Source organism: Siphateles boraxobius, unplaced genomic scaffold (assembly GCF_051911475.1).
Source record: "Siphateles boraxobius isolate OS27281-9 unplaced genomic scaffold, OSU_SipBor_1 13, whole genome shotgun sequence".
Taxonomy (NCBI): domain Eukaryota; kingdom Metazoa; phylum Chordata; class Actinopteri; order Cypriniformes; family Leuciscidae; genus Siphateles; species Siphateles boraxobius.
In genome coordinates, this window is record NW_027508733.1 from 28,587,694 (window position 1) to 28,610,234 (window position 22,541).

At 38.0% G+C, this 22,541-nt stretch overlaps 1 protein-coding gene across 3 annotated transcripts in view; it reads left to right on the forward strand.

The window, feature by feature from the left end:
- Positions 1-216: 216 nt before the first annotated feature.
- grip2b (glutamate receptor interacting protein 2b) overlaps positions 217-22,541 on the forward strand; it is a 59,094-nt gene continuing 36,769 nt past the window's right edge. For 2 of the 3 annotated variants that reach the window (XR_013203397.1, XM_077226949.1), the window contains exons 1-6: positions 335-424; positions 13,720-13,800; positions 15,323-15,458; positions 18,825-18,970; positions 21,122-21,208; positions 21,284-21,359. Coding sequence is in view for 2 of the 3 variants with exons in the window: in XM_077226949.1 (XP_077083064.1) it covers positions 385-424; positions 13,720-13,800; positions 15,323-15,458; positions 18,825-18,970; positions 21,122-21,208; positions 21,284-21,359 (566 nt within the window). In the remaining variant the exon portion in view is untranslated. Of the gene's footprint in view, positions 425-13,719; positions 13,801-15,322; positions 15,459-18,824; positions 18,971-21,121; positions 21,209-21,283; positions 21,360-22,541 lie in introns of all 3 variants that reach the window. The other variant, XM_077226950.1, reaches the window with a different exon arrangement.

The following is a 22,541-nucleotide window of genomic DNA, read 5'->3' on the forward strand; positions in this document are numbered from 1 at the left end:
TCCAATAGAATGAATTCCTCTTATTCAGCGCAAAGACATCCGTGCAAAGCAAATCAAAGAAGAAACCAACAATATGTAGGGGAGGAGGTACCGTATAACCTCACACGACAAAAAGACAGCTTGCGTAGAGTTAGAGGAGAGAGAGAGAGAGAGAGAGAGAGAGAGAGAGAGAGAGAGAGAGAGAGAGAGAGAGAGAGAGAGAGAGAGAGAGAGAGAGAGAGTGCATGTCCCTAATACGAGTGTGTGAACACACACACACACACGCACACACAGAGCTGAACCGTGTGACCAGACAGGGGGGCGCTTCTGTTGCTCGCAGAGCTGCATTTCTGTCTCTCAGTTGGTGTGTGTGTGTGCGTGTCTGTTTGAATCAAGCACGCCAACATGCTCTGTGGGCTACGGAGAGAAGTGAAGACCAGTTTTGGTGAGAATTGCTCTTTACTGAATTCATGGTTGATTCTAAACTAAAAGTGGATCCTTTAGTTTTATAATAGAGATATGTGTGTATTCTCAGCATTGGGCAATCTGACAAAGGTGAGATGAAGTTTGTCAAAGTCTGTTTGATCTTGTTATTTGGACTGGGTTGGTTCTTCATGAAGTTTTGAATGGAAACCTTATCTTTAGAAGTCAGTTTTGTTAAGAGTTTATTGTCGGTGTTGTAATGCCTAATGAATGACATTCAGGAATAGTAAGGCTGACACTGAATATATGTTGTCTTGTTTAGTGTGTTTTTGCAGACACAATTTTTCCATTTTTTTTTTTTTTCATTTGCTGTAATTGTAAATGGCATTTTGCCTTTTAAATAATGTGTACTACAACAAAGTACCATAGTATTACCACAACTTCTCGGATATAGTGAAATGGTAAACCTCATGAATTAGTCTAAAACAATTCATATTTAACCCCAAATTTGAAAGAAAGGAACTAGACAAATAAGAATAATGATATTATATATGTATATATTAATAATGAGCAAAATATAGTTATTTTTTTGTGAGAAAATAATGTCACAAAATGCCCTATAACAGACTTATTTTCTATATGCAAAATATAATTTCTTTTATAATATAATTATAATATAATTTATAATATAATATGATTTTTTTTTCTTGAATTGATCTTGGATAATAACTCGACGTAGATAATTACTCACCTTTTTTTTGTGTGAAAATGTTAGAGTATCATGTGAATTCAATGGCATTTGAATACGGTAATTATCCAGTGCCATGGTATACAAGTACCATGATGCCATCATTATACCACATTAAAACAGTACTTTGTGTAAGGGTTGTGTAATGTGTACAAATTCTTTCCCAAAAGCTGCCGTTACTATGGCAATAAAGGCTCTTAAAAATTAAATGCAGGAAGCTGTCTGACTCCGTGTCTATCCGTTGTAATTGCTGTTTCATGCGTTCAATTTGACATACAGTAACATATATGTTTTTGCTGCTTATGAATGACAGTGTTTGGAGATGAAACCATATTTATGGGCTCCGTTGAGCGAGTCAGGGGACGCTGATCTAATGAAGAGGAGCAGAGGAAGCCGTCACGCAACAGAGCTCAGTCTAATGTTCTCCCTGCGGGGGCCAGACGCAAAGAGTGTGTGTGTGTGTGTGTGTGTGTGTGTGTTAGTAATGATGCTTAGACACTAGCTGAGATTGAGAGATCTTATCATCCATAAGCATGCATTGCTTTTCTGTTAGTTGAGCTGGAACAAGTGTTTTCAATTCCATAATCTTGTGAACAGTTGCGATCCTGTAAAACATATGCATGAGAACCTGCTGATTTACACTTTTAATAAAGGTTCTTTATTGGAATCGAATCGATGGTTCAGTGGAGAACCTTTGAATGAATTGAATGCACCTGACTACCTGAAACGCAAAACTGTTTATGCGTTTTGGCTGTTCATTTACATGACAACAGCGTTTCGGGGGCCTGAAAACGATTAAACGATGCCGTTATCGTTTCAAATTTGTGAAAACGGTGACGTCATGTGCATGTGCGTTACGTGTTCAGTCTTGAGGGCATAATGTTTCTTTACAAAGTGACATCGCCAACTACTGGCTTGGCATGAATAATACAGCATTTTTTCGCAGATTTGTGTGAACAAGGATCGTTTCGACAACGTTGCTATCTGTACGCGAAAACCGTGAAGGAAAAACTTTTCCGTTTTTAGTACATCATTTTTGTGTAAACTTACCTTCAATTGCTACTCCTCATTTCGCAAATTCGTATATACAGTACTGTACTAACTTCCCAGGACGACTTAAATACACCAATTATTCTGTGGAACACAAAAAACTTTTTTTTTTGTCAAATACATTTTTTTGCTCAAATATGTCTCTCAATGGAAGTAAACTTGTCATCTCAGACGTATGCTGACACCTGGTGGTGTGGATGCCACAAAATAAATATTTTTCAGTATAATCGATGCCATTGTAGAAATACTTGATTCACAGTCATCTATGTTTAATTTATTCCAAGATCATAACAACAAGGCTTATCAAGATAAAGCTAATCTTTTTTTAGCTTGTCATGTGATCTCAACATGGCCGCCACCATGAGGTGACCCCCTTTGTGTAAAACAAAAGTTTTTTCTAGCTTTATCTCAAACTTTATCTCATGTGAGTCTGTATGCTCATACATATTTTACAAAGGTATTTATTTCTGTATTTTCAGTCAACTGATAGTCCTGCCCCAAACTCACACCATTGGTTGAAAATAATCAACATCAAGAACCTAAGTAAAATAGTGGGCTGTCGCATGTTTCAAATTTTACAAAATTTCAAGCCCTATTTTATAATCAAATCTTTTTCTAATCTTGACAAAACCCATGTTGTTGGAAAGGTCTGAAACTCAAGATTCCATATTTGGACACTGTTTTTGTGAAATAAGTTATATGGAGAGAAATGTATTCATTTTCGACAGGCGAACACATCAACAAGTTTTAGAACAGAGTGGGTATCAACGGCTGGCTATTTTTGTTATAGCACCTAAACAAAATCTCATATAAACCTCAATTTCTCTGATATCAACTTCAAATTGGGAGCACAACTTGGCTAGACATATGGCTTTGATTTTAGCAATTTTAGAGCCCAAATTATTACTTCAAATTTCTATAACTTGTTTCACTTTCATTTTTTGGTGTGCCATCACTTCAGCAATAATCTGCTCTGCTACACAGTTTCTAAGTACTTGTATTTTACTGTTATATGCTTCGAATTCAAACATTTCCTTTTTGCGAAACAACGCATCCTAACACAAGCTAGATTTTTCAAACTTTAAAAGCTCAACATTTGATTGAACCCAATAACAGTGAATATCCATGATAATTGCTATCAAATAATCCATCTTTAAGCATCTCCACTTGAACAAACAGCGATTACGCCAACGGCCACCTTTCTCCACAGCCCACACAATGGTTTGACACAACTTATAATGTGAAAGAGCACAGCGTCCTCCTTTTCTGTCTTTCCTGTGACTAATCTCCCATTTACATTTTGAAACTGCTCATTATACTAATTGTGCCTTGTTTGTCCAGATGCTGCTTTGCTTGTTGCGTTGAGTTATTCAGAGGAAAGTGAGTTATAGCGATGGAAGGTGGACTAGGTGTAATTATATGTTTTCAAAGTACAACTCTTTAAATTATAATGGGTGTAATCATCGCGTTTTGTAGCGCTGTGAATTGCTTCGCAACTGTGGCAAGTAATGACAAGTTTGATGAGAAAAGATGAAGCAAGTGTTGAACGTGCCCTGAATTAAAACGTTTTGTCTTTCTCAGCACCTCAGGGAGAATTATCCACAACTCTTAGCTCAATTAATAGTCGTTCTTCAGAATAAGAAACTCCTGGTGAATTTGAAACAGGCTTTGTGCCAAGGATACAGTGCGCTTGTATTATAAAAGCTCTTTAATTTTCAGGAATTAATACATCTGTCACCCACAGTTTTTTCAGTGTAATTCTTAGTCTTTTTGGGTTTCAAAAAACGATATACCTTTTTTTTATTATTATTATGGTCTCATTCTGTATTCTAAACACTGGTCGGAAATCATTAGATTTATTTTATTGTATTACAAGTAATTTTATTCTATTATTTTAGAAAAGGGTCAACCTTTTTATAGTATTTAGTATTCTGAACTTCTAAACGTGGTAATTGTTAAATTAGTCAACTAATTTATATATTTTTTGTTAAATCAGTCAACTAATCTATATATCCAGCTTAGCTTTTTAATCCCACGAAATACAACATTGAATTGGACAGCCAATATAAACACGACAGGGGTTTGCTTGCACCTATCTGGCCATCTACTATGTCCTGATGTCAGGTTGTTTGTCTGTTTACATTTGCTGTGAATTATGGTTATGTCCCGAGGGTGGTAATGCATTACATCTCCCGTGGTTAGCGGGAGACAGCCAGAAGGAGGGGTCAGGGGTTAACACACTGAAATTTGTTCCCTGTTAAACTTCCTACACCCCTGTTGTCAGATGAATATCTCAAGCTGTCTTACATCACCTTATAACAGTCTTGGGAAGGGCACATAATAGCATCTTACCTTTTTTTGTCAGGGCAATTTAGACTGTTCCTGTGGAGATTAAGCATTGTAACAACATCCGAAATGGGTTTCACTGGTTCTTCACTTTGCTAGATGATCGGCACAACGTTAACTATAACTATAGATGAATATATCTGAGCATTTTTTTCATATCAGTCTTAAAATCTGCCTTGGATATCTGTTTTTATAGTTCTGTAACCTGTTTTGAATCAATGGTCCAATAAATGAAAAATACAAAGCCATAACAAGTTCCTAAACTAATTGATTCAAATAAGGTTTGATGTTAGCATAAGATAACAAAGTGGTACTCTAAGCATAAAAATACAAAACATGCACAACTATTGTGTAAATTGATACCAATACTGTCTGATGTTAAAACGTTGCTAAGCTAAACATGCTTAATATGTATATGGTGGGGAGGCGTGGTTTAGCGAGGTCGGCAACAGGAGAGAGAGCGGGAGATATGCGGTGGGTGAGCGAGTTAAGTGTGAATGACAAACACATGTGTCTTGTTTCAGTGTGTCTGTGTGTGTGTGTGTGAGAGAGAGTAAGTGAGAGCTCGGAAGGCCTGAGAAAGCTGCAGGAGGAGAAGTTATCGTTGATTTTGGAGGACTGAGTTTTTATGTTTCAGCGCAGTGAGCGCGTCTTTGTTTTGATCTTTTGAAAACGTCAAAAAACAGACACAGTCTCCGTAAGCCGACCCTGTCCTCTTCCTTCCTTACATCTTGAACCTTGTTACAATGTAGCACACACAAATACCCATTGAGTAAATATTGCGACAAAACTGTTCTTCTCATGAAGCACACATAGATGCACACACAGTGCTCTCAAATATACATAGCACACACAAATGTCGGCTAAATTGATTCCACGTTAGCACGTTGCTAAACTAACAATGTGCTACAGTAAGTTTAATATGTAGCCGACACAAATATTGGGTAAATATTGAGACAGGAGACTCAACTCTCAAATGATTTCACTATGGTTTGATGTTAGCATTTTACTAAGCTAACAACGTAGTATTCTAGAGAGCATAAATATATAGCACACACAAATATCAGGCAAAAGTTTATGATGTGTATTGCTACTTTTCAGTATTGTATTGTCCACCATATTGGATGAACGTTTTGGAGCTTCGCAATACATTCTGGTATTGACTATTATAAAAACAAGCAATGCTGGCTGCTTAATTTAGCTATAAACAACCATGAGGTTGTCGACTATACATTTTGGAATAGGTAGCTGTCAAATGTTATCTTGGTAGAGAGCACACGTTTTGTAACGGATCCAAAATCTTTGCTTTTCCTCACTGCAGTGCTAATTAGCATGTTTGATTTGAAAACCATCTTATCTGTTTAGTCCAAGGCACGTCCAATGCATATTTAAAAGGAACAGCTGTGCACACATGAAAGGATGTGATTGGCAGCTGTGAGGCTTAATGGTGTACTTTAAAATACTGGCTTGGGTTAATGTACCTGTAAATATTGCTAAGCGCTATTGCGTTACATTAAACAAATGGATTTTTAAAACAAAACAGTGGTTCAGTGCTTTCAAACGCAATTAACCCAAATACCCCTCTATGAAGAGTTTGGCCGCAGAAAGCTTCAAGAATGTACTAGATAATGAAAATGTTTGGATCATTAACTACAGAATAAGTATATTATAAGTATTATAAGTATACTTATTCAAGGAATATCTCTCTCGATTGCTGAACTTAAAATGACTCCCTAAACTCAAAACGCCTGGAAAAACTTCCAGTCCCAGTTCGTTCATGCCCAGAAATCCTGCAAAATTCCTTTACATTGCTCTGTTCCCATAATCCCCAGGAACATAAAATATGTCAATGTGCATAATGACAATGTGGCACCGCTCAGAGGGAAAACTGCAGGGTTCCCAGTGCGCTCTTTGTGCAGACGTGCTTTGATCTAAAATGCTGGTTCCTACTCACCTCCACATGGAGCAAAGAGCATTTATTTCAGAGGCCTAGACATAAGGGCGGTGAAACCTCGCTGCCGTTGTGTTCCAGAACACACACCTCCCCGCCAATGACTTCAGCTCCCTGAGAGTGTTTCTGAACAAGACCCTGGATGATTACGGTGGTTAGCCGTGACAGTGTTTTAAAAGCCTTTTCTAGTAGGTTTAAAAACTCCCAGTGCTGCTATTTCATAGTCATGACTTACACAGGTATTAACAGTCAGTTTTTAACTATTGGCGGAAGTACCTGCTTTTTGGCGTGTCGACACCACAGGAACAGGGAACTACAGTAGGGTCTATCCCAGCACAATAGGTGCTACCAGTGACGTAAGTGTACGCTGATTGGTCCGAACACATGCAAAACACCCGTGGCACCCGCCATTTTTAAAAAGCCATGTAAGTTTATAGCCTATATTTACTCCACGAACATGGAAAACAGCGATAGGTGGACCGACGCCAAAGTGCAGGCACTTCTCAAACATTTTAAGCTAACGAGGAAATCCAACGCGAGTTTTGAAAGGACCAAGTGATGTATTTCTGCTCATCTTGGGCATCAACCACATGGCAACCGATATAATACTTTTTCGTATACCGTTTAACAGTTCTATCTAATAATGTATTAGATAGGACTGTTAAACTGATCAGAAACTAATGAAGACAGAGAAGGGCCGTCAAAATTTAAATCCCGGACAACAACCAGGGGTCCATACAATGACACAACTCGCTGCTTTACTACCATAGTACGATGCATCATTGAAGAAATCAACTAGATAGTCACGACTGTTTCCCAAAACCATATTGTCGCAAATTGGTCGTTCAACCACGTTGGTTAATGATGTCATGCAGGTGGTGGAGTGATAACTACTTTTAATGAATCTGTTTAAAATCAAATTAATGCTAGATGTTTTGCTATAAATTACTGATATGGCTTCTGAGGACTATTCCTAATTTTTCTCAGTTATTTTGTTTTATTTCCAGATTCTGTCATAGGCTCATACATAATAGAGAACGTTCGCACATGCAGACTCTTCAAAAACTATCCTTTAAATCTCTTGACAAACTCAAAGACGTAAAGTACGTTTTTTTATGTATTCTAAATAAAATATACATATTGTACTGAATGTCAGCTTGCTTCTTTTACTCAAAACAAGGATTTATTAATATGTCATGAAAAAACAAGAAACTCTGCTTCTAACCACTTGTCGAGAGACACCGTTCCAACCACGCAACTTTGTGATGCTGTTTGTGAATGTTCGTTAAAACTATGGTTTCGGGAAACACCGACTTGTTGCACTATGCTGATAACGACGGAATTTGCGACAATAGTTGGCAAACGATGCTTTTGGGAAACGCACCACTGAGCGGCAGGACATAAGTGACGGCTTCCCACATTTTTTACATTACCCATCTGTCCAATCACAGTGGAGGAAGGGCAGGACAAATTCCACACCGACCAACCGTCCTCTCTTCACCAAAGGCCCGGCCCTAGTATTGTGCCGTATAGTTGCCTCATTGATCAGCCAAAGGTGAAGTCATGTGATCAATTGTACCATGTACAAGAAGAGCCTTTGTATGCAAATTTGTTTGTGGGTGCGCATTGAGTTTGCTAGATTAGTTACTATCTTGTGTGTGTGTTTTGTTGGTGTTTCTTGGAAAGTTTGAATGTGTGAGCATCTTTGTGTATGTGCGTTTTGACAATCGGTGTGTGGAGCACATATCACCCAAGTCGCAGGTTTCCTTCCTGGGCAAAGCTTCTGGCTGTTTGGTGCTGATAATGGAGAGTAATTACTGGAGGACATGTGGAGTTTAAACAAAGAAAGACTTGAGCTCACTCAGATTATAGCTACCGTATCTTCAGCTTAATTAGAGCCATTCATTTCAGCAGTTTATTTAAAAAAAGAGTAACTAAACGGTGTTCTTGCTGAATAGCCTCCATTCACAATAGTCTTTGAATAGCCTACAACAATTTCTGATGTATCATGATCTGCATATTGTTATAGTAATGTAAAATTTTGTTCTGTCATGTGCAATAATTAGTGATGCAATATATTAAATACAATAATTGTACATATACAATTGTATATACATATATAGTTTTTGTTATTTTTTTAGTCTTTATGCATGTAGCCTCAGTTTCGTTCCAGGCCCTTGAGGTGAAGCTATTGAATTATTTTTATTTTATTTACCTATTTTTGTGGAATTGCACTTCAGTGCATGACAAAAACAGATGACTGTGTGCCTTGCGAGTTAGGTACCCGTCACACAGCTAAATCGCATCCTTGGATAGGTGACTCGTGAAGGTTTCCAAAACCCTCGAGCAAGCGGATTAGACGAATGCCGCTCATGTGAATGCCGATATGCTGGAGTTTTCTGGGGGCTAGGAGGGAGTTCTGTGGTTTGGTCTTGTGCTTAGCGCTGTATGCTAATCCCACCGTTGAGCCCTGTCAGTAACAGCTTTCACAAATACAACAATATTGCTCCCTGCAGACTGTCCTCGCATTCTCACTAAGGCATGTATGTTTTTTTAGCACTTGTCTGGTGTCATTCTCTCCTGTACAAGGTATTCTATTCTGTTTTTTTATTTGGCTTGGTCACACAACATGTCACATGATTCATGATTGCAGGAGCTTGAATGTATTGCTGCATTGTGTGCTGTCTTAATAAGGTTGAGTTTTGAGGCGTGCAGTTCAACGAAAAACAGTCAAAGTCAATTATGGTTAATTAGTGGTGCCTGCTAAGGCTTATGAATTTGAACAAACCCCTAACACTAAGCACAAAACTTTGGCACATGAACTATTTGTGGAAAATGCTGACATTAATGAAGGTAATAAAACAATCTAGAGACCAGAATATAATTGAGATTTGAGGGTGGTGGGCTGCTTTGACTTAGGCCATTAAGTAACCACCTAGCAACAAGCCAATCATGCTAAACCCCCTCATAACACAACAACAGAATAGCAATGTGCTAATCAAACCCCAGAACACACTAACAACAGTATAGCAATGTGCTAATCATGCTAAAACCCCAGAACACACTAACAACAGTATAGCAATGTGCTAATCAAACCCCAGAACACACTAACAACAGTATAGCAATGTGCTAATCATGCTAAAACCCCAGAACACACTAACAACAGTATGGCAATGTGCTAATCAAACCCCAGAACACACTAACAACAGTATAGCAATGTGCTATACAAACCCCAGAACACACTAACAACAGTATAGCAATGTGCTAATCATGCTAAAACCCAGAACACACTAACAACAGTATAGCAATGTGCTAATTATGCTAAAACCCCAGAACACACTAACAACCGTATAGCAATGTGCTAATCATGCTAAAACCCCGGAACACACTAACAACAGTATAGCAATGTGCTAATAATGCTAAAACCCCAGAACACACTAACAACAGTATAGCAATGTGCTAATCATGCTCAAACCCCAGAACACACTAACAACAGTATAGCTATGTGCTAATCATGCTAAAAACCTAGAACACACTAACAACAGTATAGCAATGTGCTAATCATGCTAAAACCTCAGAACACACTAACAACCGTATAGCAATGTGCTAATCATGCTAAAACCCCAGAACACACTAACAACAGTATAGCAATGTGCTAATCGTGCTAAAACCCCAGAACACACTAACAACCGTATAGCAATGTGCTAATCATGCTAAAACCCCAGAACACACTAACAACAGTATAGCAATGTGCTAATCATGCTAAAACCCCAGAACACACTAACAACAGTATAGCAATGTGCTAATCATGCTAAAACCCCAGAACACACTAACAACAGTATAGCAATGTGCTAATCATGCTAAAACCCCAGAACACACTAACAACATTATAGCGATGTGCTAATCATGCTAAAACCCCAGAACACACTAACAACCGTATAGCAACGTGCTAATCATGCTAAAACAAACCCCAGAACACACTAACAACAGTATAGCAATGTGCTAATCATGCTAAAACCCCAGAACACACTAACAACAGTATAGCAATGTGCTAATCATGCTAAAACCCCAGAACACACTAACAACATTATAGCGATGTGCTAATCATGCTAAAACCCCAGAACACCCTAACAACCGTATAGCAACGTGCTAATCATGCTAAAACAAACCCCAGAACACACTAACAACAGTATAACAACAAACTAATCATGTTAAAAAAACAGAACACATTAACAAAAGAATAGCAACAAGCTTATGAGATTTTATGTGACAAGCTTCATGCATTTATAAACCTCTAGACAGTACGTAAAAAGTGGACATGTCCGGGCAAAAGAGGACGTGTCCGGTCACCGTAAACAAGCTAATCATGCTAAAAAAACAGAACACACTAACAACATTGTAGCAATGTATTAAGCATGTTAAAACTCATCATAACACACTAACAACAGTAAAGCAATGTGCTAATCATGCTATTAAATAAACTAATCATGAAAAAATGAAAATTCAGAACACACTAACAACAGTATAGCAATGTGCCAATCATGCTAAAAACCCATCAGAACACACTAACAACAGTATAACAACAAGCTAATCGTATTTAAAAAACCTCAGAACACATAATAATAGTATAGCAATAAGGTAATCATGCTACCTACCCCCCAGAACACACTAACAACAGTATAGCAATGTGCCAATCATGCTAAAACCCCATCAGAACACACTAACAACAGTATAACAAGCTAATCGTATTAAAAAAACCTCAGAACACATAATGATAGTATAACAATAAGGTAATCATGCTACCTACCCCCCAGAACAAACAGTATAGCAATGTGCCACTCATGCTAAAAAAAACTCAGAAAACACTAACAGCAGAATAGCAATATGCTAATCATGTGAAAAATCCCAGAACACACAATAGCAATGTGTTAATCATGCTAAAACCCCTCAGTCCACACAATAACAGTATAGCAACAAGCTAATCATGCTACCCCACAGAACACAATAACAACTGTATAGCAGAGCTGCCAACTCTCACGCATTCACCGTGAGTGAGACTCACGCAATCGACCCTTTTCACACGCTCTCACGCCACACATCCATTTTCTCACGCAGAGAAAAATCGCGGACAAAGAGGACACTGACACCGACAGACTAGACAGAGAAGGTTACTTTTGATATGGAACAAATTCTCAGCTGTCAGATTCTGTCAATATTTTTAAGAGATTCACACAATAAATAACGTTTTGGTGCTTTTAAATGTGACAGATCGCTGTAGCGCGTCAGTTCAAACGGCACGTGATACAGTAGCCTAGAATCCCCAAACTTTTCTCACTATTCTCTCTATTAACTAGTACCTTATTAGCATGCATATTAGCATATTAGCTGTTTATTAGTACTTATAAAGCACATATCAATACCTTATTCTGCATCCCTTAATCCTACCAAATACCTAAACTTAACCACTACAGCAACTACCTAAATAATTATTAATAAGCAGTAAATTAGGAGTTTGTTCATATTTAACAGTGAATATTTGTTCCATAAACTAGAGTGTGACTGTTTTGTCATCATTTGCTCAACCTCATGTCATACCATACTCACTTTACTTTCTTCTATGAAACACAAAAGGAGAGATTTAGCAATTGTTCAAGCTGCTCTTTTCCATATAATGAAGATATTGCTATTCACATTACCAAGTTCCAAAACTAGTTAAAGGGGCTATGTGTAGTTTTAGCAGCCTCTAGCGGTGATGTTTCAGATTGCAACCAATTTTTACAAGAGCGCTCGTGCGCGTGCTCGAACTCAAGAGCGAGCACTAATGGTACCGGCCACACTGAGACTTTCAACACACCGGAGAAAGCATCACAATAGGGATGAAAGCCAACTCTGGGGCTGTTTTCATACCTAAACATATACCTATACCTAAAACAAAGCGGAGGTCTCTCCATAATTCAAACGCTCTGCCGATGTTGATCCGTGTTTTCGTCCGAAGTTGATCAGATTCACGTTTGGCCTGCGAGCTTCAGCAGATACAACTTTTTTTGTTTGTTTTTTATATTTATGTGGAGTTTGTGTTGGAGTTGGAGTTTGTGTTGGAGTGTGTGTTGTGCTGGAGGCAGGTCGTTTTTTGATGTTATCAGACTCCATGTAGTTATCTGCAGTGCCGTCGCATAGACTGTACATAAAAAGGAGAGATGCTCGGGAGCGCGCATGCACGTCACATCCGATGGATTTCGCTGGAAATCCGACCCGGAGCCTTCACATAGAAATAGGAATACTGGCCTTCAGAGGTAATAGCAAAACCCGACAAGTGGATCACTGTAATGTGTGATTACAACCCCTTCACACACAGGTAATAAAAAAAAGATTAATTTTAGAAGAAAAACTACATATAGCACCTTTAAAAAGATGCAGGAAAAATGGAGGTGCATCATCTCGCTCTTCAAATAAGCGCCCGACAGAGTGCAGAACTCCTCCGTCGCACATCGGTGTTGCACAAGAGTGATGATTTGAACAGCCAGAGCATCCAGAATGAAACACATCTGTACAAATCTGTTTGGAATTGCATTTCTAACCACCTCCATAAGTGGTTTGAATCAGATTTGACATATACATATTTGACAAACATATATATTTTTTTTGATTTTGTTGTCCAGACTTTCAAAAAACATTTTAAATGTTCTTTAAAACTTTCTTTAATTGAAGGAAAGTCACAGGCAAAGGTGTTTTGAGCTTATTAGTATAATAATGATGGCAACAGGTGTTACCTTATTTTGGCTGAATACATTAATAGTGTTTGTCCTGCTGGCGTTAAAAGATGAACTGAATTGTGCCGAGCTGTAAGGAAGCTCTAGAGATGCTTAGTGCTAATGAGCCCAGTGCATGAGAGAAAAACCCCTAATTCATGCAGAAACCTTGAAGAAATTAAACCTATGCTGCTCATGAATATTTGATCTGCTCATTCAGTGCATTCAGACATTCGCCTTGACAGAAAACAATCCAAAAGAAGTTTGTCACACAAAGGCTTTCTTTTTTTTTTCTTTTTTTTATCGGTTTCTGTGATTATTACCGTCAGAAGATGGCAAATCCTTATTAGCATGTCCCTGGATGCGGATACTTACTACAGTCAAAAAGACAGTTGATTTGTGTATGAATACAAAGTTTATTGTGGATTGTTTCCTCTAGGGTCTTTTTATTGATTGTGTCTCTCACCCTACAGATGATGGGCCGTACTCTAAGGGGAACAAGGACTCGATGGGGCCAGACAACTCGCTCACATCCAGAAGACAAAGCATCCCAGGTACGCCTGACTCCCTGTCTATCCCTTCTTTTTTTTGCCCACACAAAGCTGGAGACGCTCCTTCAGCGTCTTTTTATCTTGGGGATTGTGTCTGTGTCTTTTTCCAGTGGGGATGTTTGAGTTCTTCTTGCCACATTGGTTTCGATGGCTTTTTGAGATGCAGAACACTGGAGGTTCGAGGGCGTTGTTACAGCTTTATCCAGATGTTTCCTGCAGTTCTCGAGAAGTGTCTGTCTGAGTCATTCTGCTACTGTAGCTGGAAGCGTTTGCTGATCCAAGACCTCTTTCTTCTTTAAAGCTAATTGGATTAGCTGAGTCAACTCAAAGTGTTACTTTGGAAAAGTTTCAAAATGTGGTTTTAAACCATGACAGACTTTTTCAAACAGTATTTTACATGTTGTAAAATACTTGCACATTTTGCGTGTATAATATTTTTTTTAATGTAATCTACTCTACATTTAAGGAGTCCAAAGCATTTGGACTGTTATTTCATGCAAAACTAATGCTAGAGAAAAATCCAGCAGTTGGATTTTTTATTGTTTTTCATCTACTCACCAAGGCTGCATTTATTTAATAATTGCAGTAATATTGTCGAATATTATTACAAATTTAAATAACTGTATTGTATTTGAATCAAATGTAATTTAGCCTTGTGATCAGAGGACTCCAGTCTTCAGTGTCACTTGAGCCTTCAGAAATCATTCTAATATGATGATTTGATGATCAAGAAATATTTCTGATTATTAGCAATGTTGAGCACAGTTGTGCTGCTTAATATTTATGTGAAAACGGTGAAACATATTTATTTATAACAACAGCATTTATTTGAAATTATAAATGTCTCACTTTTGATCAATGTATTGTTTATCCATGTTCAATGAAAGTGTTAATTTCTTTAAAAAAAAATTGCTAACCCAAAAATATAATATGATATAACATAATATAATATACAGAGGTTTCATAAAAAAATGTTTACCAAAATGCCAGATTAAGGCTATTTCAAGATTGATTTGACAGGAATAATTATCTTAGTTTCAAAAGATGAAACTGTGTGCAATCATCCATTACATTTTTACTTGTGGAAAACTTTCTAGTTCCAATCTGTTCACATTTAAACCCACTCAGACACTGATTAGATTAGGCTCTGTGAGAGATTTCATGACACGGTTGGATTCAAAAGTGTAGCATTACAATTTCTGCTGCAATACTGGTGTTTGATAGATGCTTTCTTTCATGTGTCTCTTGGTTTGGATTGTCTGTTTAAGAATTCATAAAGTCACAGCATGAGCTAAAGATTACTGCAAGTTAGTTGTGGTGTAACATTTTAAAACAATCTAGAGCATTTGTAATATTGAGAATTCATAAAATTTCTCATCGTTAGTTAGATGGGAGAAATACAGCTCATTTGCATATCCTAGAGATTTAGTGTCATAAAACAATGTTGCCATCAGTACCGACTCTGTGTGTGTGTGCGTGCGTGTATGTGTGTGTGTGTGTGTGTGTGTGTTGTGTTTCTGGGCAGAAGAACTGCGTGGGGTTACACTGGTTGAGCTGATTAAGAAAGAAGGAAGCACTTTGGGTCTCACCATCTCGGGCGGCACAGACAAAGACGGCAAACCACGCGTCTCCAACCTGCGGCCGGGTGGACTTGCGGCCAGGTGAGAGCTAGATCTGAAGTCAATGCAACCTTTCAGAAAATAACACGCATATTAACATTATCAGCCAATCACAGAATGACAAAGTGACAATCTGACTCAAAAAAACACCATGGCTAACAAAATGGGTTAGGTTGGAGTTTGCTCTTCCATTTTAAGTGTGCTAATGCTCGCTGATGTGACATGTAGGCTACTTGTGTTGTGTTGCGTTTTGACACATTTCAGAATGCTGCAATGCAATTAAAGTGGAATTCGATGTGCCACAACCTAAAATTGCATTTTATTGTTGCAATCTTATCTTTTTTTTCGTATTGAGAAAAGAGAAAACTGACCATGGAAGAAGCTAATTTATGCTAGAGCTCACTAATGTGGCAACATGTACTCGTCTTGCGTTGTGACTTGCGTTTTGACACATTTCGGAATGCAACAGTGCAACTTAAGTGTGTTAGCCTGGCAAGCCAGAACTATCAAGATGTTAGGTCTGGGAACTCACAATTGGCATATCTCAATCCGAGGGGCGGGATAAACGGTTGTCTTTCAAATTCCCTCTGCACGCAATAGGACAGCGCTACAACCAACCAGAGCAACGGACGGCTGTGGCTGAGTGATTCCCATGCGTTTTCCCACCAGTGGAGCTAGTTGATATATTAAACTTTTGCCGTATCCGTTCGTCAAAACTCCGAACACATCTTCCTTTTTTAAGAATGACTTAAGTGACGTTCTCTTAACTCCAAGTCATCCAGAGTCGCGGCCTAAGCCGATTCGAAAGACCGCTGTCCGCCAGCTGCATCTTCTTTGTTTTCAAGTAGCAGGGAAATCACGCGGAACTATGCGCGGAACCGTCACAACTCTGCCGTCACTATGTTAAGCCCGCCCACCAACTCTATACACGATGTGATTGGCCTGACCAGAGTTTGGTTTTTCCAGCTCAAAAGTCTATGGAGAGTTGCTAGACCACCCTTTCTGCAAAATAATTTTTGCTGCCGCTAGGGTACGTCTAGATTTCTAGGCTATAAGTGTGCAGTAAGATGGTCACAACTTAAAATGACATCTTATTGTTACAAACAAAATTTTATTTGCATATTGTTGGAGTTTTATGCACAGAACTTTCAAAAGTCACACATATTCTCATAGCATAAGCATCCAATCTTAGCATTAGGGATGCTCATTATTACGGTTAATTTTCCCGACCGACAACCTCTGCTCGTTATCCGAGTATTAACCGTAAACTTATAAGATTATAATATTGAATTGGCATTAAATAAAACTAAAATTGACGAGTGTCTGTGATCCGTTAAAAATATCCCAAAAAAATGTCACGTGTTTATATTAACGTGCAAACAGCAGCATGCAGAACAGATCAACAAAATAACCTGGATTCACATCACATTTCCACTCACCTGCAGCATTTCTGACAGTGACAACAGAGAAAAACATTAAATAGGCCTGCACTAAATATATATTTTTAACTTAAATAATTCACAAATTAAGATGACAAAAAGAAAACACTGAATCCGTTTGAAGCTTTGAAAAACCAGCAATTTGTTTTCCGTGAGACTAAGTTTTTTTTTGTCAAATAAAAATAGCAGGCCGACCTCAATCCACACCTTGTCTATTTTTTATTTTAAAAAAAGTAGCATGTCTACATGATGTGGGGTTAGTCTGGAGCGCAGTTAGAGCCGCGGCAGAAAACACCCTCTCCGATGGCACAGATGTCCCGGGAATACAGAGATAACGTCTCGCTAGAGTGGCCAGCTTCGGGAAGCGGCTTTCATTTGCTTGTGGATGTTTGCCTCGCCAGTGATATTGCATTGTACTTGGACTACTGTTGTATTTTAATACCGCGTAGCAAATTTTGCAAGTAACTTCGTCGCCCTCTCTGTCGAAATGGTCCAACACAGTACTTCTTTTCGTTCGCTTCATTTTGCTTGCTCAGCAAAATATGTCTGTACGCACGTGTGGTTGCGTGTCGACGCGCCCCGTGAGTTAACAAATATAGGCTATATAGTATTTTTTTAACCATGCAGCAAACTAAAAAAAAAAAAACCTTAAAAATAAAAACAACCTTTTAACTTTTAAAACGTTTAACTGGTAGTATTAATCGGTTAAAATTTGTACTTTCGGTTAACGGTTAAACGGTCAATATGAGCATCCCTACTTAGCATATATTATCTAGTGCAAAATGTAAGGCTAATGCTTAAGTAAGGACTAATTAATTTACTCAGCATGATTCAATCTGTTGTTCTGCCATAGTTGACCTGAAAAAGAAAACCGACCATAGAAGCAGCTAAAGCTTGCTAATGTAGCGACATGTAGTTGTGTTGTTATACTTAACATTAGTGTTTAGCATTAGCATTCTTGTCTTACTGTGCCAGTAAGCATCAATACTCAAATGATCGATAGAATTTCCTTCAAATTAGGCTATTAAACAGGAAGCTAGCTATAAGTTAATAGCAGCAATTTAGCTAGCTTTCTGCAAGCTAACTTGCTCAACAAGATTCAAACTGTTGTTCTGCCATTACAGTAGTTGACTATAAAGAGAAAACTAACCGGAGAAGCAGCCAATTTCTACAATGTACATGTGTTGCGACTAATTACGACTAACATTCGGACACATTTTGAAAAACAACATTGCTTAAAATCGAGCATGTAGCTAGAACCCTTATTCACATACATGGGTAGATATGATGTGATAAATTGGCGATACATTTCTTTTCCCTCATACTCACAATTGATTTAACTCATTTCAGGGATGTGTCGGATGCATTAAAGTTTTCCCATCTTGAGTCATTTCTTCTTTCCTCGTGGCTGCATGAGGATGTTATGGAGCACGTCTGGGCTGATGACACATTTTTGTCAGGCGCCATTGTGCAAGCTCATGTACGCCCAGAGGACAAAGGGAATGAATAGCATTCATTTGTCTAATTAGCATCTAAATGAGAATATTTATACTCCCTGTGGAGTGTTCAACAACAGATAAGGAGTTCTTACTTTGCATTTACTTTTCATTCAACATATAATTGTTTTCCATGTTTTTGTGACCATTGACGGAAAGCTTCTCTGGACCATCAGACGTAATCTTGTTAATTTTTCTCCATTAACTGTTGAATGCTAACAAAGCTAATTAAGTCAAATGTTTGAAAAGCCAACTTTTACGGTGTTAAACAAAAAAATGGTGTGTCAAAATGTTTGCAGGTATTAGCTAGTTAAACTGTTTAATTATAATATTCAGTAATTACAATACAAAACGGTGGTGTTTGTTAAGGCAAGTCTTACTATTGCTAATTTTACAGTTAGGGATTTCAACAAACCCATAATCCTCCTAAGTACTGTTCTGTGATTATTCAGTTAAATTCTGATGTGTCTCAGGAGCGATCAACTCAATGTGGGAGACTACATCAAATCAGTCAATGGCATCAACCTGACCAAGCTGCGTCACGACGAGATCATCAGTCTGTTAAAGAACGTAGGCGAGCGCGTTGTGCTGGAAGTGGAGTATGAACTGCCTTCAGCTGGTAGGAAGTTGAGTATTCTGACTTTTGCCTGTGTTGTGGCATGTCCCCAATTTAACCCTGGTCTGAACCAATCCCAGACCTCATAAATATCATCATGAAAATGTTTGTTTTGCGTTAGTATGTAGCCAAAATGGAAGTGCACTTCAGGTTGTGTAGATATAATTCTACACGGTAATGCAGACTCCATGCCCGCATGCTGATGTTATCATTCAGTGTATGATGTTAAAATATTCTCTCATTTATCACCTATCATGCAGGGACATCTTTAAGTAAAAGATTGGGTGGTTGATTCTTTCGAAAAGTTAAACGCTTTGATGGTATCAAAATCATGGCGGGCACAGCAGCATTAGCTTGACCAATGGGGTGAATTTGGGTCCGAAGGGTAGAGCTCTTTGAAGTGGGGACTTTGGAGGGAGCAGGGCACTTGTGGGTCATAATGTAGCAGTTTGGAAGGACTTGGGGAAGGGAGCAATGAAAGACAATGTAATTTTCGATTATTACATTTTCGATTTCATTGCTCCCTTCACCAAGTGCGTTCCAAACGGCTACATTATGACCCACAAGTGCCCTGCTCCATCCAAAGTCCCCACTTCAAGAGCTACACCCTTCGGACCCAAATTTTGTGCCCCTTCTAGGGCACAATAACGGCATTTGGAATTTACTCTTTGTCATTAATTTAGCCTTTTTGTTGCTGGGGACCCAGAATTAACACACTTCAACCCCATCTGCCATTGGTCTGGCAAATGGATAGTCATGTCCCAAACTCACGCCATTGATTGAACCATTGTTGCTGGCTCAAACTGGACGTGATGATCAAACAAACCGAGCAATGTCTTGAAAGCACCACATAGTGCACTTTTTAGCAGTATTAGCCTACAAATGGCTTACTTATTACAAAATTACATTACATTACAAAGACATTTTGACAAACGCAATGCCATGATCACTGAGATAGACCGATACATCGGCCAGAGATGTGTTTACCTTAAAACAATGTAACTTGCTGCTTAGCTAGTACCATGCGTAATTGAAAACTAACTACTGTAACTCACATCTCCAATTTGAAAGGAATCAGCGAATTGTTGAACTCTGTTGCTAATGACTGACTTGTGACCATAGTTGGCTAATACTAAAAATAAGCTATGCCCCTAACCACATGTTGAGAAGCTGTAGCTCCAATCAAACAAATTTCCGATGCTGTTCACGATTGTTCGTTAGAACTATGATTTCAGGAATAAGCAAATTGTTAAAAAATATTGGTAATGCTGGAACTTTCGAGCATAGGCTAACAATGTTTTTGGGAAATGCACCCCAGGCCAATTTATTGGCAGAATTTTGGTCAATTGGATCTGTAGTTCAGCGTACGTTTACACGACACCGATATGCAAAAAAAATATTTTTTTCTTTGAGTTTTCTGCGTACAGATGACTCCATTGTCAAAACGATCCCTATTCACACAGATCCGCAAAAACATATAAAAACCCTGTATTCTGCTGCCAGACCATTAGATGGCGATGAAACACTGTAGACTGAACACGTAATACGCATGGCGCATGACGTCATCATTTTCAGAGATTCGCGTTATTGTTGTTTACACGGAAATCGTTTTAAAAAACGTACACTTTGTAAGCCATTTAAAAAAAAAAGGCATTTTCAGGCACCCAAAACGCCGTTGTCGTGTAAACGAACAGCCAAAACGCATAAAACGTTTTACGTTTTTAGAGGAAAACGGTGTTGTGTAAACAGCCCCTAAACAAAAGTGTTCATCAACCTTTTTTCGAATTTTGTAAACACATTTTTTATAGTGAATTTTGAATAAATGTTGCAAAATATGCCAACATTAGGGTCTATTATGTATATATCTGCATTTTATGCCGTCTATTTGCTGACTATTTGCCAACCATTTCTATTTTGTCTCAGTTTGGCATGTGTGGTGATGTATTGTGATTGTTAGCCAGTCTATCTATCGTGCGCATGACAGATAAATTGTCTGGTTTATAAGCTCAGTGTTTCTGGCTGACCTTCTGCTGAATGTCAGTTTGCATCTGGTCTTATTTATCTGATTGTCCCCCTGATCTGGCCATTCGCCCAGTAAAAGGTGCTGATTTAGAGATGCTATTGCCTCTCTCCTGTCTCTGTTGTCTCTCTTAGCGCCAGACAGTACCTCAGGTGTTATTTCCAAGACAATTGAGATCTGTTTGCAGAAAGAGGGCAACAGCTTTGGCTTTGTAATGCGAGGTGGGTTTATATTCTTAAGAACAAAATGTTGCAGATTTAACTGCAGGTTACAGATTTGTATGTGTTATAATACAGGTGGATCCCATGAGGACTGGCACAAATCTCGCCCATTGGTGGTCACACATGTCCGACCAGGTGGTCCTGCAGACAGGTAATGCACAGCCAAAAATTAAGCTTTGAAGGCACTTTACATGGAGAAAAAACATTTTATTACGATAATTGTCATATTCATATAGTAGTCCATGCATAAAGTAAATATATTTCAGTAGTTTGTGTGGATAGGGTTACATTGAATATAATATCTGTCTATAATGTTGTATCTTTAGGTTGTGGAAAACTTTGAATCATCGAAAGTGTTCAATAAGCACCAAGATAAAGTTAGTAGTATTTGGCAGGTCATGTGATCTCAAAATGGCCGCCATCATGAGGGGCTACCCACCTAGTTTAGAATAAAGCAGCTATTAAAACATATTTACCAGGTACTATTCATTTATTGGTCTAAAACATTTTATGTGAACTACATTTAACAAACAACTGTAGTCATCTTCCATGTCTGGACACACTATTGCAATTTAACCAAATCTAGAAAGTAGGCCAGAGATTTCTTTCTCATCTTAGATGGCTAGTTATTATTCTTAGTTTTAGGATGTTCCATGATTCTCTTCTCAAGCACTTTTCCCTACTTATATCAGCAACACACAACCTGCCAAAAGAGAGAAATAAATAAACGTGTCTTGAGAGAAAATATCATCCATAAGACACCTTTGATGTTAGAGACAAAGACTGCCTTAGCTAAAGTGTGGAAATTGTATGCATTGTCTAATCTGAAGTCCCCCAGACATTTCATGTGGAAAATATTGTGCGCTCAAACAGGTCCTCTCACATGTAGCATTACTCATTATTGTGGAATATCGAGAGACTTGTAAAGAAACTCAAAAATTCAGCTGTGTTGCAACTGCCTAGGCATAATTTTAAGGCATCAACCTTATGCTAACATCAAACTCCATAGGAATCAATTGCAACTTTTACTTTTTTAAACTTTTTTAAAATATAACATAGTGTACTAAATGCAAAAAAAGAAGAAACTTTTGAAAGCTTAAGCATTAGTTATGAACTAACAATTAACAATACGTAGCCAGCAATTATACATTTTTAGTTAATATTAATTGTAACATTTACAAAAACATTTAAGAACAAAAGTTTTATCTTTTAACATTAGTTTTCCCATTCCACTAGATTTATATTTGTAATTTATATAAATCACATTTTTACAAAAAGTCATTTTTATTTAAAACGTTTATTTTTTTAAAATATTTTTTAAAGAAGCATCTCC